Source organism: Eretmochelys imbricata, chromosome 1 (genome assembly GCF_965152235.1).
Source record: "Eretmochelys imbricata isolate rEreImb1 chromosome 1, rEreImb1.hap1, whole genome shotgun sequence".
Taxonomy (NCBI): Eukaryota; Metazoa; Chordata; order Testudines; family Cheloniidae; genus Eretmochelys; species Eretmochelys imbricata.
Window position 1 is genome coordinate 187,815,844 of NC_135572.1, and position 18,794 is coordinate 187,834,637.

General features: G+C 42.1%; 1 protein-coding gene and 1 long non-coding RNA gene across 4 annotated transcripts in view; one reads left to right on the forward strand and one right to left on the reverse strand.

Annotated features, from left to right (window-relative positions):
• The first annotated feature begins 116 nt into the window (after positions 1–116).
• LOC144266811 (uncharacterized) lies at positions 117–13,419 on the forward strand. Its single transcript, XR_013346500.1, has 2 exons — positions 117–309; positions 8,644–13,419. It is a non-coding gene; the product is annotated as an uncharacterized LOC144266811 (long non-coding RNA).
• Positions 12,753–18,794, reverse strand: part of CD247 (CD247 molecule) — an 86,356-nt gene continuing 80,314 nt past the window's right edge. For all 3 annotated transcript variants that reach the window (XM_077820318.1, XM_077820309.1, XM_077820325.1), the window contains exons 7-8: positions 18,706–18,747; positions 12,753–15,261 (exon numbers count right to left, since the gene is read on the reverse strand). In XM_077820318.1, the coding sequence (XP_077676444.1) occupies positions 15,196–15,261; positions 18,706–18,747 (108 nt within the window). In that variant the 3' untranslated portion in view covers positions 12,753–15,195. The remainder of the gene's footprint in view (positions 15,262–18,705; positions 18,748–18,794) is intronic.

Sequence of the window (18,794 nt, forward strand, 5' to 3'; positions counted from 1 at the left end):
CCACCAGCCTGTTTCACTCTGCAGTGGGATTGGCTGCCAGCTGGGTTTATAAACTGAAAAGTGTGATCGGCTTCCTCTCGCCATGTTGCTGGGGACAAGGGAGAGACAGAAAAATATAAAAACAAAACAGGAAGGATTTAAAGCTGGGACAGACATTTGCCTAATTTTATAATAAACACTGTCTTTTCAGGATCGCTTCATGGATCGGAGAGCTTTCTAACCAAAAATGTAAAAAAACAAAAAACAAAAAAACAAAAAAAAAGTGAAAGGACTACTTATCATTTCCAGCAGTCACAATGACAAGTTAAGGTGGGTTATCAACTCAAACATAGGAAGGGGATTTCTTAGTTCTTTTGGTCTAAATATCTTTTTTTTTTTTTTTTTAATTATCATTTTATAGGTCTGTTGTACAGGCCGTTATGTCATACAAGGTGTTTATAATCGTATCAATCGTGTTGGGGGTTCCTTTCTTAACTGGTACAATTTAGGCAGGCCTGTATTACTGGTGTATCTCTATTATTATTATGGTTATTATTATTATTATTATTTTTATATATATGGTTTGGACGCATTTGTCTTTGCTCCTGGATCGTTTTCAGTGAGCTCCCACGCCATGAGGAGAGGGGAGAGAAAGAGGGAAACATGAGGAGGCTTCCTGTCCTAATCTCCTGGGAGCATTCCTCACAGTTTCCTCATCCTTGAACTTGTTTTACAGTGACTTATACAGAGGTATTGAGAGAGAGAGATTATTTTCACCACTTTTGCAGGAAGCTCGTTGTAGAGGCAGCAAGTTGTGTGCAAATCTCCAGGCTAGTCTGTGCTTTTATGGTGAGGGAGGTAGAAATAACTTCTATACTACAGCTCTCCTTCATCCAGCTACTTAGGCTAAAGGGCCAAGTTTGCTCTGAGTTGCATGAGCAGGATTTGCCACTTAGAGCCCAGACTATTTCAGACATCTGTTTTGGTGGTTTTGCTGTATTGTTAGGATTTTGCCCCTTTAAAAAAAAAAAAAATCCTAGAAATGCAAAGTTACCTGAGGATGCCAATATCACTAATATCTAAAGGCATCCACAGTCCAGGCTTCCTAGCAACTGACTTGGCACAGGATTTTGAAAGGTGAAACTGGCTTCTCTAATCAAAGGAATATTCCCTTGCATGTTTTTTGTTGTGTACAGGAAGCTGCATTGGAACAGTTTTCCACTGGCAAGTGCTTCTATCTACAGGGATAGATGTCAGGTCTGTTGGAACAGAAGTTGCTGCCAATTTCATGCCAACACAATCATAAGAAAGCACTCTCGGCTTCCTTGCGCCCTTGTTCTGTTTTAAATAGCTTGTAGGTTTTTTTTCTCTACCACCCTGTTTGGTGCTTTGGAAATAAGAGACAGTGACCAATCAGCTGGAATTGTCCAGCCTGATGTGGGAAATAACACCAGACTATCTAGTCAACACTGGGACTTTGCACACATCTTGGTGTTCTCACATGGTCTCTGAGAAGTGATGTTGCTACCTTGATCAAAATGGCAATAAGCATCTCTGACTAGAGGCTCAGTGTTGGCTTGCTGACGTAGCTGTGTCTCTAGGGTTGTTTCCAATCCACATAACAAGGAGCATCTCAGAACAGAGAGCTTATGAGAATGGATGAGGAAGAATAGTAGGTTTCCAGAGGTTAGTGATGTATATTTTTTAATATACCAATCGAGTTTCTGAACCAAAAAGATTTCTAAAGAGAAGACTGGATCTCTGCAATGCAGTTCACTTTGAACTTTCCATTCCTGTTGGATTTAAAAGTTTCTGCCATGTGTTTAAAACACATTTACACTCAGTTAAGGAGGGTGTCACAAGCACCCCCTCTGTGTTTGGTTTTGGTTGGGGGGGTGGTGTCACCAGGGAGTTTCAAGATAGCAAGTTTATGTAGTTAGGTTGGCTTTTGCTGATCATCAAGGGGGATCTTGGAATCTCTTACCACCTGAGATCAATAAGACAGCAACTTAAACCCAACATACACTTTGGTCTGTGACCCAAGTGTGTGGGATTTACATTTATATTCAAATGGCAGAAACTCTTATCTCTTCTTCCCCTCACTCATGTTTTTCTCTGTTCACGTCTTACTCTCTCTCTCTCCACCTTTCTGTTTCACAGATTATTTAAAATAATTATCCATAAAATTTCAAAACTAGTGAACTGCAAGCAGGGAAACTAACAAATGTCCGTCCACCATTTGTAATGTGTTCTTGATTTTTTTTTTTTGTTTTTGTTTTTTAAAACTAAGCTTGAACCAAAGTCAATTTCTAGCAAGCTGCTGTACTAATGGACTAGTTTGTATAAGTGCAGTTCAGACGCAGAGAGGCGATAGATGCTACTGACAATTTCTTTTTCATTTGTCTTGTTTTTTATTTTATATAAAAGTTGCTGCTTGTTTTAATCTTTTTTGGGGGGGATTGATAATTTGTATATCCTTGGGGCAGACTCTTAACTTGGTTTTTTTAACTAGGGTTTTTTTTGTTTGTTTGTTTTGGTGTGTACATAGAATGGCAATGTCAGGTGATTACTAATCCAAGTGGTCCCCCACTCCTCCACCCTACCGGTTAAATAAATTTAAATATTCTGGTGTGATTGAAGTCTCTGTGACTTCAGTCTGTGCAGAAGATTTTAGGGCTATGAATAATATAGAATATAAATTGCCCATAGTGTAACAGCTTTGGAGCAGTAAAAGGTATAGATGGGTATGATTCAGGGAGGGAGAAGTGGAAGAGGAGATGCTGATTACCCACTATGTTGGTCTAGAGGCCATAGCATTGACTATAGTTTCTACCAAAGGAAATATCAGTCCCATGGGACTTGTAGTCAGCCAAGTAAGAGGGCAGGAAACGCTGCAGCTACAATGCTTGCACTTGGGTCTGAAAATTCCCAGTCACCTCCAGGCACTCTTAAAAGTAAAATTTACCAAGAGCCTGTTTGTTAAAGGGCATTCGGATGATATCCTCTCCACTGTATCCTCTGTTTTCTGATGGATCTGGGGCTGGGAGGTGAGTCCTATGCGTTTATCTAGGAAATACAAAGAATGTGGGCCTTAAATCAGCATAAAAACCTCTCTCCGCAGTTCAAAGGGACTGTGCCATCAGTTGTCTAGATGATTTTTAACTTCCCATTCTTGTTGGTTTGTGGCTGAGAGGGGGGTGTGATGCATACATATCTGGAACACTAATGCAGCTTGGATGGTTATTTATTATAAAAAAATTGATTTTTCCTGATTCCTTTTGCATTGGTCACATGGCTTTGGTGTGAGCACCTTAAACTTTCCCTCCCTCATCCTTTGCTAACCAATCACCCTGTAAGGGGCCCAGACTCCAGGGAGCTTCTTAGTGGTCTCTTCTGAAAGAAATTGGAAACTTTAAGTAGCCACATGTCCAGGGAGGTTTGGCTGAAATGCACTTCTTTTTGCCCTGGGGAACTGGCAGTAGATTGTCCTATCCTACCACACCTTCCACTCTCCCCTTGGCTCAAGCCCAGTGTGTTTTTATTTCCTATCAAAGAACATGTCAATGTCTGATTGTAGACCTATTGTTCAGTAGGTCTGCCTGGACCCTGCTCATCATTGGTAGTATTGTTTCCTATTGTGGACGTTGGTCACCTCTACTATTTTAGTTAAAGGACAGAGGAGAAGAACCCAGAGATGAGGTTGCAGTGGCATTATATTTGCGTAGTAAGACTATACATGCGCACTCTTTCATAACTTGAGATGGATGAATGATCGGGTATTGGAATGTGGTGGAAATTGCTGTTTTAAACCTTAATCATGACTGCAACAGAAACTGAAGTGTCTACAAGGATATTCAATAGTGATTGGTGAATTAGAGACTGAGGATTTAAGGATTGGAGTGGAAAAGTATTGTCCCACAGATTCAAAAATTAGCCAACAGCGGCTGAGGGCATTATTTTGCAGTTGAGGTTACTTTTCCACCACAAAGGATGATAGTTTACTCTTTATAATCCAAAAATCCAAGTCAATATAGATGTCTTAGCACAAATGGTTTTCTGTTGCCCATAAATGTCATCATCTGTCTTAAATCCATCACTGAGTGAATAGACTGTTCCTTTGTTGTTTTATGGGATTATCTCTGAGAATTTTGAATTCAATAGACTTTCGCGTGCACACACGCGCACACAGAAATAAATAAATAAAATCAGGTTTCATTGGCCAGGACCAGAAGAAATTCCTTAAAGCCCTTGTACATGGAAGGGAAAATTGCAAGTTATCTAGTCATCTTTCTGTACCACAACTCCATAAAATTCCATATATGTAGATGTCTGGGCTTGTTTTCTCATTTCCAAGCATATCTTATAGCAGGTAAAAGCTAGTGGGACAGACCGATTCACTTTATAATCTCCAAGGACAATTAGGATATGTATAGTAGGCCCAGGAAGGGACATATGCATGAAGAAACACAAGAAATAAACACCTCCCCAAAAAAGATATGAAGAAGGGGAGATACACAAATGTTTCTTCAGGAAAAAGTCTTAAAAGGGTGATGGTCATGTGAATTTTGGTAGAGAACTCATTCAGGTTTGGTTCAGACAAATCTGAACCACTCAGTTGACCTCTGCCCCAGTAGTTAAGGGATGAAAGATTCATGTACTGTTCACACACCTGCACATACTCACCTTTAGATGGAGTCTCCTGACAAATGTGAATTTTGTGAGGAATCCTAAGCCAGTTAAAAAAGAATATTAGTTTATTTACTGACTTGTTACGTAGTGTGTATGCAGGGAATGCTATATATAACATGCATGTGTGTGTATGTATACACACGCACTATTCCAGTTAGTACTGAGATATGCTCCCTGCATAAGAAAAATCCTGGTTTATAATAGTTTTGTATTGTGCTCAGAGCCTAAGTACAATATACTTTACATTTTAAAAAATTATTTTAATTGGGAGACTCATGACAACACATCATTGCCCCAGACCTACTCAAATATATCTTCTGCCTTCAATAAGTAAAGTAACACAAATTAATTAAAAGCCATATCAGACCCAAAAAAACACTTTGCCATGAAGTCCATAACACTTGGGCTCTGATGGACTAGCAGTGGGAACACAATGGAAAGTAGAGGGTCCTCATATGAAAATGCTCTGCTGGTAATACTGGACAGCTGTGTTCAAGTCACTAATAAGGCCATCCATCAGATTTTAACTGTTGTGATACAGCCCAGAAATGGAGACATTCTCTTCAGGAATTTGAATCACATGCCCTTGTAGGCTTCAAAAATTCCATCTTTGAATTTCACCTGGAAGTGAACTGGCTGTTATGGCCATAATGGAGAGATTTCTAAAGAAAACATTCAGGATGTATGTAATAATACATATGTTAACTTACTTGGAAATGCATTTCGTCATTTGTTGCCCCTTTTGGGATAACAAATCTTGATATTAATCTCAACAGAAGTAGGAACAATATATGAACTCACATGTTACATGGCTTTCCCTTTGTGCTGATTCAGCTTTCCGCTGCCCCTCCACCCTCATCCCTTTCTTGATCTTCTTCCCCGTACAGCATGGGAGGAGGTTATTTTAGTCTATCAATTACATGAAAACAAAATGTAACTTGGATCTATCGGTGATGTCTTTCCAATGGACTTCTTAAAAATCAAAATAATTTAGGCAACTTTTTAAGAAAAAAAAAAAAAAAAGAGGGAGGAGGAGTAAGAGACTCTCCTTGTGCTCAGGGGGCAGCAGAGGAGTGCCTGTTACCAAAACAACTTGAGGGAATTCTCCCTGCACGTCGGTAACAATGATTAGGTCAGTGATAGTGATTTACTGTTTTCTCTGAGGTCACACAGCATAAAGCATAGGTTCATCCATACCTTTAAGTTGTGGCCTCTGAAAATAAGTAGCTACTATTATAAAGAACATCACTGAAGAGTTAGAATTTTTGTTGTTCCTCTATTGGTTTAAGTAGAAAATACCCAGCAGTCCACTGGAGCAGATTCCATTTTTCCTCCTAGTTGAGGTGTTGAAAGTGCAGAAGTGCTAAGTCCTCTATAAAGCATATTCTTGGAGTAGAGTAACATTCAATAAAACAAAAAGACCATTTTTTTCATAAAAGAACAGAACATCTTAACTCCATTGCAGTTGGAGCCATATAATGGAGGCACAAATGACTTCCAATTTACCTTAATTGTCAACACGTAATATTTTGCTAAATAAAATTGTTCTCTTCCCAATTTGAAACCGTACTTTACAAAATTGTCAGAAAGGAGCTCTTTTTGTAATGGAAATAGAGGCTTTGGGACAGACTAAATACTGCATCAGATCCTAGCTATTGATGACATTTGGTTCAAAAAAATAGCATTTCCAATTATCTTATTGTTATCTTTGGGCAAAATCCCTAATGTGAACTCTTAACATGTCCATTTAACTGTGGTATGGCCAGTTAAACTGAACTCTGTTGTCTTGAGGAAGAATAGGATTATCTTCAGTTTGTATGTACATGTGTACACACACACATATATTGAGAATAAATTCGGTTTGGTCTTTTATATATTCTCTCGCTTATAGATTAGACATTATTAAAGGAGGAATCGGACTGCTCGATGAATGCATCCATTATATAGTTATCCATCTGTAACCAGCCTGCTCTGGATTTGTTAGCCAGTTTTTACAAAAATATGACCCAGAAAGTTGTTAAAACAATTCACATTTCAAGAAGTGCAATTGCACTCTTTCTACTTCTTAGAAGAGTCAAAATCAACTCCTATTGATGCCAGTCGGAGTCTCCCTTGCCTTCAGTGGGAGTTGGATCAGATCATAGAGTATCTTAGACACTTTACAATGGATCTCCTATCTTACAGAGCATTTAACATGCAAATGTCTTTGGTACAACCACCCTTCTTTTTGTGTACTGTTAAGATACAGGCATTGCATGTGGACACAGTGTGATCTGCTCTTTTTTCTAATCTAACGCAGATCTGCTGGCTGTTTGACTCATGATTTGCAAATTATTATGTCCAGTATCTTATGTATTGCCACCCGTTCAGAATAGGATCAGATTCCATAACCCTAAAAGCAGTTTACGTCGAAGAGCAGTGAAAGGAAGGAAATGTGTATACACATGCATGCACCCATATAGCTCTACACATGGACAGTACAATATAAAAACACGATTGTTCTCTTCTGACTTTCATCATCAATGAGGAGGATAAGTGGAATAATTACCACTTGCCACGTGACTCTATCCTGCCTATAATTAAGGTGGTAATAGAGTTGAGCCTTCATGTATTCTTCCTAACAGTTTGGTATGTACACACATTCCTGCTTTCGTCCCTAGCCAGTAAATCCAGATGGCAATCTGATTGCATACTTGTACCAATCCAACTCTGTCCTCCTTTTTCTTTCTCTCATATGCATGCCCATACCCTGAATGAACAGACTACTCTGAGCTTTCATTCCCTTGGGGCTCCATCTGGAGGGTTTTAGAGACTGCTGTGGAACTACAAATAATGTTATCCTTGGGGAAAAGAGAGTATGTGGTACAGAATAGATTGGTGTGGTCAGGTATGTCAAATGCACCAGATATGGCTTTTCTGACTAAATTCCTTTTCATGGAGCATCTCTTGGGCTTTATGCCAGTACTCCCTGCAAAGTATGCTTTGCTTGGGTGAATCTCCTTGGAAGACATTTCAGTTCCTGTCCCTGAGTAAGTGGAGGGTCCCCAACTGGAATAATCTGGGTCCCACTCCTTCCCTTCCCTTCCCTTCCCTCCCCCTCCTTCAGTAAGAGGTAGCACCACAGAGCTGTGAGAACAATGCTTGTGGGTAGCAGCTGGCTTCTGGCACCTTCATAAAATACCTCAGCATAGCTTAGCATTGTCACAGAACTGAAAAATCAGAAGAGAAAAACAAACTTTATAAATAGTGGAGATAATTCTAGCTGTAGAGTTTAGTTGAACTGATGTTTATTATGATTGATAAACATGATTATGCTGTATGTATTCGAGATCCTGTTGATAGGTTACAACTTTATAGGGTTGGGTGGGGGCGGGTGGGTGTTGGGGAGGGTGGGGGAGCGAGGGGAGTTGACTCTGTTAGAAGGAAAATGTTGCTCATGAATTTTTTTCCTTGTATCTGTCTTGCCAAAGGAAACATTTTGTTGCTCCTGGGTTTGGGATTGTTGTTTGGTTGGTTTATCTGTGGTCTAATCTGCAGCACAGCACATGATGGCATGCAGGTTACTGATTGGGTGGCTGTTCAGGGTCCTTTAGGTGCACACATGCTTTCCCCTCCCTCCCTGCCATTTCCTTATGAATAATAAGGGTCTTTGTAGGGATCTAAAGATCAGGCAAGGTGTATATATATATTGGGAGCTTGGGGGAGAGGAGATGAATATATTGGGTCAGATTCAGCCCAGGTATACATCCATTTTAGCCAGTGGAGTTGCACCAGGGCTGAATTGGGGCCATGGCATTTAAGTTTGGGAAAGAGAGAACAGTTGTTGCATCTTAATCTAACTGAGAGAGCAAAAATGAAACAGGTTCCTTTTATCCCCCTTGTCTTGTTACTGAATGTAGGGCTTGTAGTGCTTGATAATAGGTTGAAAACTTTTTAAACACTTCCTTTTCTAAAAGCAATGCTAATCCTGTCTAGACCAAAAACTACAAAAGAAAAAACCAAACTGAGAAGTGAAAGCTAACCTGCTCTTAGCACCTGGCTGGTGTACCTGAAAGGATCGAAATACTGTGAGTCAGTCTGGGGGGAGGGGTGTTTGGGGAGGAGGGAAGTGCATTCTTCTCATGGTGTTTGTCTTGACTTTGGGGTGGGAGTACTGGGGGAAGTGGAGATGACTTGGGAGGGATTCTTAGCCTCTTCCATCCTGACTTCAAGGCATCCCTTCCATTCTTCCGACTTCCCTAAAGAGGGGTGGGGGTGGGGAGGTGAGTGAGCGAGTGAGTTTTTGAGTGGTTGTGTGGATCTAAAGAGGTGAATTTCTAAGGAGCTCAGAGCTCCTTTGGGATGGGAGAATTTCCAATGGCTTGGTAGGGAACCAAAGGCACTGATAAGTCGTCAAATCTGCTGTTGTCAGAGCAGATAAGAGGAAAAGCTGGGCCTTTTTCGCGCTTTGGGTGGATGTCCCTTTCTGCAAGGATCTCGTCTCCTGTAGGTGTTGCCGCCTTTTTGTGCACAGGGATGTTTTGGCTCTGTGAGGACAAACTGCAAATGGGGATTGCTCAATGCGGCAGCCTAGGTCTCAGCTGCTGCTGGAAATAGGAAAAACTGTTCCCTTCAAATATGGAAGCAGGGTTACCAAGGTCAGAGTCCCTTCCAACATCCTGCATGTGCTGTCTTTCTCTTCTAAAGATGGGGGACCCAGGAGACTCTTTATTTACTCCCCAAAATAGCCATGTACATTGTCATGCATTGTGCTATTGGGTTGAGTTGTTTTATCAGTGAACCTGGCGAACGCTTGTGAAGAAAGGGAAAGGGTGGAAAATAGATTAATTGTCCAGCTACTCTTCCTCCGGAAACCAATCGGGTTGCAGAACTTCACTGAAAGCTTTACTAATAGAATTGTTGTTCTGACATTATGTAAAAGTGGTATTAATATTGTGTGACTTTTCAAAGAGCTAGATAGATTTATAGGTAGGTAATAGGGATATTGAAGAAATGACTTCTCAATTATAAGAGCACTTGGAACAAAAGATGTGGAAAACAAGGTGTGCTTTAAGGTAAACAAATCTGAGGAAGGAAATGAAACAACCTGGGCGAGGGAAGGGAGGATGATATCCTTTGGGATTCCTCAGTGCTACTGAGTTGTTCTGCCCCAGGACTGGAGCACCCCCTCTGCCTTATTTCATCTCTCTACCAAACAAGACATTGTCAAATAGCTCAGGCCAAAAATGTAATTTACCTTAAAATTGTTCTAGTCTGCTGGGGAATTTTTCCCTCCAGAGTTTTATCTAGACCATAAAATAATGTTTAATCCTCCACACTGTCCCCAAGAACTAACCCCTTCCTCCCCCTCAAAAAAATTCTCAATCTAATATTGTGGGCCCCACTAAAAATATTGCCCCCTGCTGATTTTTGTAGCAGCATCTAGTTAACAAACATTATTCTCTGAGCTGTGCTAATGTTATGGATGGTGCTGGCATGCTATGGTGCTATAGAAATCCTAAGTTATTAAACAAAGAGGATCCTGTTTTGGCTCCATCCAGGACACTGGAAACTATTTATGCCAAGTCATAAACCCTGGAAATCACACAGCCCCTTCAAAAATGAAAGCTCTTATAAAAATCAAACAAAGCATCCTTGATAGTGTCCTTCAGAACAAGGCAGATTAGATTTAAAAAAAAAAAAAAAATCAGTCCTTTCCCATGGTCTCCCTCACTGTGTTGGTCCTGGTGCCTTCTTTGCACAAGTGAGCTGAAGGATGAAATCTCAGCAAGCTGAGACACCCATACAGACTCAGAGCCCAGCTCTGCTACCGTTTGAGAACTGGGAGCAGGGCTGGACCATCATTTTGCAACAGGGAGAGGAAAGGGGCACTGCAGAACTGCCTGCCATTGGTTTGGAGTAATGTGAATAGGGCAGTTCTGGTGGGGGGCAAGTGCTGATCACCTTGGAGAGCATCACGAGCCCACTCTGTCGGAAGGATCAGTGCAGTAGCCAACCCCATGCCTGCCAGTGCTGCTGTTGTTCCATTTCCTTCCTCGGCAGTGGTGTCTAAGGCTAGGTGTGAGTAGGTGTGGGGTGTTTATCCGCCACAGGTACAGGAGCTGTCGTATACCTCATTTCTAACTCGTAACTGAGTAACTTGCTTTAACTTTCTCCAAACCCTACAGAGTTGCCAAGTCTGCCCTCCCTCCCTTGATTAACGTTGAACTCTGGCATATAGCAGCCCGTGACCTGCAACCTGGGGAGTGACCCCCTAAAGCCTCTGAATGTTGCTGCTTAAAAGCTACTGCAAAATGAGGGCAAATTGCAATCTTATACTATTTCTTTTGGTTACAAGGGGTCCTCTCGATTGGTCTGTGAATATCCAAAGGCAGCCTCCCTCCAATCTGTGCATGAAACTTCCACAACTGCCTTTCGCCGCTCTCCTGGTGTCAGGACTACACTGAAACTCCAGGGTCGGGCAAGCCCCTGAAGGTTTCTTTCAGCTGAGTGCTGCGCACACACTACTCATCCATTTCTTTTTTTCTTTTTTCTTTTTTTTTTTTTAAAAAGGACCAAAAAAGAAAATTTTCCAAATATTTAATTTTCTTCTTTATTATTTGACAATCTTGTATCCTCCGGGCTGTCCAGAAGCTGCATCCTTGATCCCTTCCACCTTTACTTTGAATGTAGTTCCTCCACCCCCATGGGAAAGAGAAGCTTTGACAGGTCACGATGCGCTGCTATAAGCTGGGGGGGGCGGTTTCTTTGTTTTGTTTTGTTCTTTTAAAATTTCCAGCCAAAACCAAAGATTTCCTAATGATTGTATAAACTCAAAACAAACAAACAAACCAAAGACAAAGGGGCGTCTTCAGCAATCCCATCTGCGAGGCCAGCCCTGGTAGAGGAGGAAGGGGTTCCCAGCAGGCTGCTAAAGTGGAAAGACTGGCTTCCCATAGCCCGATACTGTGTGGCTCTTCCGCAGCAAAGTGGACTCAACCTGAGCCAGGCCATTTCCATCCCACCCTTTGCTAATGTGTTGCAGAGGAAACTTGCTCTTTAAGCTCACAAAAACCCAGGGTGCAGCCACTAGGGGAGGTGGGTTGGGAGAGCAGAAGGGTTGCTGCAGCCAATGGGACTCCTCAGATTGGTTGAGAAGCTGAAGACATTGGTGCATGATTGGCTGCTCTGATAGGTGCTTTAACCCTTTGGGGGCTGGGTGATGTTGATTAATACACGCTGAGGTGCACTTCTGAGCTTTTTTCCCTACTGCCCCCCACCCCCCTCCATAACTGCTTGGAAGAGGCTGTCCTGATGTGAGAAATCTCTGAAAGAAGAGAGCTTTTCATTTCTCCTCTAGTTTCTTTTTTTCTATATTTTTATTATTTTTGCAGCACCACTGTGCAACTATGCATTGTATTTCTCAACCTTTTATGCTTGGTAGATGCCTGTGACTTTTTAACTTTTGGGGGGGATTGCAAATGAAGGAACTTTATACATGGATCTTTTTAATCTCAGTTGATTGGGGGGGTGTTTGGTTCTAGGGTCATACAAGCTCTATCCCAAAGCAAAATCCAAATGTTAATAATATTAGCCTGATGCAGATACCAAAGATAATTTCTTTCCTGCAGAACCTTAGACTTGTGTATTAAGTACGATTACCCAGCACTTGCATTAGTCTAACCTCAGTAATTCCAAAGCTTAGATGTATATTTTGGTATATTTCTGGGATATTAAAAAAATTGTCGTTTAAATTCTTGTTTGTTTCAGTGTAATGCTCTTAAAGTCATAGCATGGAGATAACTGAACTGTCCTATTCTTAGTAGTTTGAAATAATAGTATTTTTGTATGTTTTGGGTGTGTCTATGTATGTATTAACATAACAGTTTTCACTGCCTAGGTGTTCATAATTAAAAAAAAGAATTAAAAAGTTCTAAAGTGTACATAATATTCCATAATGAACTTCCACCAGACTGTCAGTTTGGATTGCATTTTCACTGATTGCCATTCCCAGCTGGGATTCCTTATTTTTTTTTAAGGAGACAGCATCCTTAAAGACCTGAATTTACTTTTTACATAACTGGGTCAAAGAGTGTTTTCCATTATTTTCAAAGGGGGGGGGGGGTGTTTTAGAAAGTGGCCTGAGATTTATTTAAGAAAAATCTTGGAAGCACGTTAGTCTGAAAACTATCAGTTTCTCGTTGAGTGAAAAGTTGGAATTTGGGGAAAACCCTTTCCGCTGAAGCTGGCCAATAGCTTTTAGTGAAGTAATGAGTTGTGAATAGTCTGTGGGGGAGTCCTTTTATGCTTCTCTTCAGCCAAAGATCAATTTGCAGTCTGGGTGTTAAAACCCTTTTTCTCACCTCTCCTCCTATACTATCACTTGTACACCTGGGGTCAGCTGAACACTTGAAGTCAGGGACCTTAATGCGACACTTGTACCCAGATGAAACACATTCTCATCTGGTCTTGAGACTGAAATGTGAAAGACCCCTATGATTTTGAAACTGATATCTTTTTCTTGATGGGGGGATAAAAGGGATGCTGTTTCTTTAAAGATGTCCCCCATCCCCCCTGCCCCAGTGGCTGCCTGCAGGTGGCTATAGGCATTGAGAGATTGTGTAGATTACAGTGAATCAGGATGAAATGGTAGATTTTGTGTAGATGCATTTGTCTGCTGTAATTTTTTATATATATTAAACTTACTGTAACTGTACAGTTCATTTCTGTTGTAAACATCATTAAACCATTTTCCAAGTGTTTTAACATGTATGCACTTGTTTGTGGTTTTTAAATACATGTCAATAGTTTGCGGGCAAAAAATCTCCTTATTTCTGTTCTTCAGATCCACCAAGCTGGGCCTGAGAGATGTTCCCTCTTGCTATTTGTCAGTTGTGCCCAACAGATTGCAGGATATTGCGGGTGATCAGCTCTTTTCTAGAAGCTTTTGCTCTGGCACCACGGCATTGTCCACTCTTCTTTTTTAGAAGAGACGCAGCAGCCTGGGTTGTCTTCTTGGGACCGTGGGCAAAGTTTCTTGAATGTAAAGACTGAATTTGGAAAATAGGAAAGGATGCAATTACCATGTGCATAGCACTAGGGCCAGCCCGTTAGTCTTCCAACCACCTTGCATGTTCGATGCCTTGCGAGTCCTGGAAGAACTACTAGAGCCAGAGACCGCATAAAGGGGAACTCCCCCGCCCCTGGTTCGTGGTTGTCTTATTCCCTAACACAGGGATTTTTTTTAAATCCAACGGCAGGAATGGCACAAGGCTCAGGTAAACACATTTACGCATCCATGGCTTCCCCATCAATTTTATTACCTTATCAAAAACCGTCTGAATTGCTGAGCCACCATCACCTTTGTCTTGAATCTGTTTTGCTCATCTTTAAACTTATTCTGCAAGGTATTTACAAATTCTTACATTTCTTTCGGCTTTTGTACACTTTCCTTAGCCATATACTCATCACTTGCTGGCATTGTTTTATATAACAGGAACATACTTTGGTGCTGTACTTTAAGTGGGGAAGGAATAGCCCTTAAAAAATTGTGTGGCTTGAGCAACAGTGAGGGAAGAGAGAGGTCAAGTTTTGGATTGTCTTAAAAACTTCCCTTTTTAATTAAATCCCAACTTTCCCAGTGTTCTCCAGCATTATTTCAAATGTCAGTCCTTACAGAGGCCTAGTCCCCTGGCTCACATCATAATGGATGATGGAGGTGGTAAAATCTGTATGCTGCACCACTCCTGTTTTTATTGTGGAACCTCGCCGGTAAAGGCGTCCTAGCTTTCATATATTTCCATTAGCATTTCTGGATGCCGTCCATGTGCTGCAAGAGCTGTTCACACTGGGATGTTGTTTTCTTGATAGCTTGTTGCAGCCGAGCACTGATTCCTCCTCAGCCTGCTTTTAGCATTTGTCTTTCACTCAAGGAACATGTCATCGTCCACAGTAAGAACAGCTCTCCACAGCTAAAAGCAGCTTAGAAATAAAGCTAAATTTACAGCAGAAAAATATTGGTGCGAGACTGCCCTAGTTATGCTGATGCAGATTATTCTTCCTGTAGATAATACTGGGCGTAGCTATAGCACCTTCCTTTCGAGGACCTTAAAAGTGCTTTAGCCAGTAATTAAACATCAGCCACCTGTGAGGTGAGGTGTAGTTTGGGGGTTTTTTGTTTTTTTTTGCTATTTAAATAGCCAGAGAAACCGGCTCAACGAGGAGGAAGAGAACCCAAAGTCCTAGTCCTAGTCTCCTGCCCAACACTTGCTGGTACAAAACAGCCACGATCATTAGGAATAGTTTTACAGATATGTACATTTAAAAGCTAAAGCTTGAGATTGTATAGTTTTGAAGGGGGGAAGGGAGGAGGGGAACTAAATCCAGACTTGTCCTACTTTGTGCAATGAATCGCGCATATGTAATTTGCAGTCCTGAAAAAATGGGTGTTGACTGAATGGCCTTTTTGGAGTGATGATTGTTTCCCTTCTCTCCTCCCACAAAGCATCTGGACTTTTCCGTCTTGCCCATCCACTGCATGAATGCCACTTAGTGAGGGGGCAACGGCTGCATCTGGAGGGCATCATATGTGTCCTTGGTTGCAGAGCTGAGTCCCTGAAAGAAGAAAGAGAGGGTAAGGCGGATGAGGTAGACCTTGGACCAATCGCCTGCCTTTAGTCTTGTGTTCAGCACACTAATCTGGTCTGTAGCAGTGATGAGAGGCACTTGTTCAGATCACTATTTCCCTTGAAGATGAAAGGTCAATGGCTATCAGTTACCCTGAAGGTAAGATGCATGCTGAATACGGGTTAATGAAAAACACTGCTATAGTAACTTACCCTGAAAGCTCAACAGTGCTTTACAATACTAGCCTCAGCAGCAGCACGTTCACTCACATAGTGGCTATGTCTGAACAGTGGACAAATGTGTCAGCTAGGCAGAGCTATGCACCACAATAAGCTATGTCCAACTGACAGTGCATTCTGCTTCACTAAATTTGCCTCTGCACTGACCCAAGTAGGAATTTTGACAGGACACCTGAGTTTAATACCAACTTCTGCCACCAGCTTGGTGCATTTGGTATGGCAGCAGCACTGCAGATGGAAGAGTACTCATCAATCCCTTTCTCCCCAGTTCAGTCCTCTGATTTTCTATTCCAAAATGGTCTTTGGCATCACTCCGTTAGCTGTGACAAATGGCTTTATTTACTTTACTTGTCCCAGCATCCTTTGCACTGACTGCAACAGATTACTAAAGTGATGAACAACCAGCACACAAGATTCTGGGGTACTTGAGGCCCAAAGGCTCCATCTACAGCTAACTGACCAACAAGCTGCTGGGACTCCTGCAGGCTGTAGATACTGGCTAAAAGCAAGATGCTCTGTGCCACTTTAAAGGTATGTTTCTTAGCTCAGTGGCTGATACTGAACATTCATAGGTTTACTTGGTCCTCCAGCCAGTCCTACCTTTCTGTGAGTCTATAATCTCACAAGGGCCTAGTTGAAACCAGCTTTGAACAAAATCATTGAGGCTGGTTAGAGCTGATCAGCCGATGACCATTCAGGTTCATGGCAACTTTTCAGGTACGTATGGGTCTGCGTAAGTTATGTTTACTGGGGATGTAGAAGATCCAGGTTCAAGTCTTTGTTCTGCCTGATTGCGATCAGAGGGTTTTTCCCTACCCCAACTCATTCCAAATCAGGCCAAGTAGAGACTTTAACCTGGGTGTCCCATATCCCAACCCAGCTGTAGCATGAGTCAGTCTCCATTCCACTTCAGCAAAAATGTTCTGTTCTCCTACTGGGGAATCTGTAGTGATCAAGCCTGCAACTAAGGCCTTCGTGGAGAAAGCGTCTCAGGGAGATCCCACTCAGTCCTCAGCTACAAGTATGACCACCATGACAAAGTTGCTCACCGAAAGTTAAGTGTAGGAGAGAAGGAAAAAAACCTTTTTTCCCCACGTCCCCCACCTTGACTCTCCATGAGGGACTTCCCTAGGGAATATAAGATGATCATCTCAGTTTCAGTGCCTTTAATACATCTGCCAGGCTCCTCCAAATAAATTTCAGTACTGGAGAAGGGCACCTGGGCTCAGGGTCAAGCCTATATTTTGGTTCAGTTCTGCTTCAAGCCACCAAAACAAAACAAAAAGTTTGGTTACTGTTTCGAACTGATTCACATCAAATTTCAGTCTTAGTGGAAGTAAACTCAAAGAGTTAAAACTTACAATTGAAGCTTTTTTTATTTGGACAGTTTATTTTTCAACTTTAACATGAGTTTTCATAGTGTTTTCTGTTAAACTTTTTTAAGAACACTGTGTTTTAGTTCCCTCAGATCACATCTTCAACCATTTGCTCTTTCCTATATGGGACCTCTGCGGTGAAAGGACAAGTGAGTTTAGGGCATGGGCCCTGCCTTGGGGGGGGGGGGGGGCATCTGTAGGAACGCATTGTCCCAGGGATGGAGAGCTTTTCCCTTGGACTTGAAAAGTTACTAACTCCTGGGACCAGGGAGCATTCCACTTCTTCTCTCCCTCCAGGGGAACCTCAGAGGCTATGGCTGCACAGCAATACGAGACCCATGGCACAGGGTCTCAGAGCCCAGCTCAGTGAGCTCACAGGGTTCAAGTGGTGGGGCTAAAAATAGCAGTGTAGATGTTTTGGTTTTGAAATCGGTCTCAAAGGCTGGGCTTCAGCCTGAGCCAGCTGACCTGGGCTCTGGGACTTTCCGCCAGGGGATTTTATTGGCACATAGACAAATATCCAGTAATGCTTCATCTAGCTCTGGGCCCCCGGCTGCCTCATTTGGTGTACAGTCCTGAGCTGCCCCCTCCCTCCCTATACTTGTGGACTTGCCTCCTTCTATTCTCCTTATACTAGGGCTTGGTCTACACTAGCAACTTAGGTTGGTTTAACTGTGTCGTTACAGCACCGTTCTACTGACCTAACTCATGGTGTAGACAGTGCTATGGCACTGGGAGGGCTTCTCCCCTCAAGCTAGGTACTGCCTCTCAGGGAGCTGGAGTGCCTGGGCCAACCAGAGAAGCTCCCCTGTCAGCGTGGGTAGCATCTTCACTGAAGTGCTACAGACTTTAGTGTAGACAAGCCTCAAGCCAGGCCTGGCGGTTGTTTCATGAAAGAAGTTCACAATAGTTTAAAATATTGAGCTTAAAAATGCCAAACCTTTATTTTAAACCCGTCACCCAACTTTTTTTCTTCCAGTTCAGTTCCGGTTCAGGTAAAAATACCAGTTTGAACTGGTGCTGCAGCGCTGGTCCAACTCCCTGCTGCTAACCTACCCTCTCCACTAGTGGTCAATGCCACATGTGCCAGAGAAAATGAAAATCCCCTAATGAACCTGCCTGTTCAGTACTGTGAGATAACGAAAGTAGCTGGTGGTGAACTAAGGAGAACTAAGTTTTTGATTTCACCTTTGAGTCGCTGCAGGTGCTAGGCAGCCCTTAACCAACAGTTGGTCATATTAGGCAGCAGCTAAGTCGAGCTACTTCAAGAACAACCAGACACATCCTTTACATGTTTCAGAGTAGCAGCCGTGTTAGTCTGTATTCACAAAAAGAAAAGGAGTCCTTGTGGCACTTTAGAGACTAACCAATTTATTTAAGCATAAGCTTTCGTGAGCTACAGCTTATGCTCAAATAAACTGGTTAGTCTCTAAGGTGCCACAAGTCCTCCTTTTCTTTATCCTTTACATGTTACAGCTGACCTATCTGGCTCAGGGACTATAGAGCAGACAGAGGGAGCAAATGATTGTTTTAGGAAATCCAGCTGCCAGAGTTTTGGGACTAGTGTGGAGCACCTCCTTCTCCTGCTGGAAAATACAAATAGCAGGGACATTTTAAGGTGATCTGGGCTACTTTTAACAAAGGGTTACAGCGGGGTGTTCTTCGCTTTGAAGTAGCAGCAGCATATCGCCTCTGGTCACAGACACTCTAAAGCCCCATAGCATCATCCATTAGCAAACAAAGGTTACACATAGAGTTAGGGGCTGCAATCCAATTACTGAATTAGATGAGAACATTAATATGTATGCACTCCCTACCTGGTAGACGCCATCGTTCCCTTTGCCTCGCCGCCTCTGGTGCTTTGGGAAGTAAGAGAAGCCATGGATTAATAGCCACTACGGCTTTG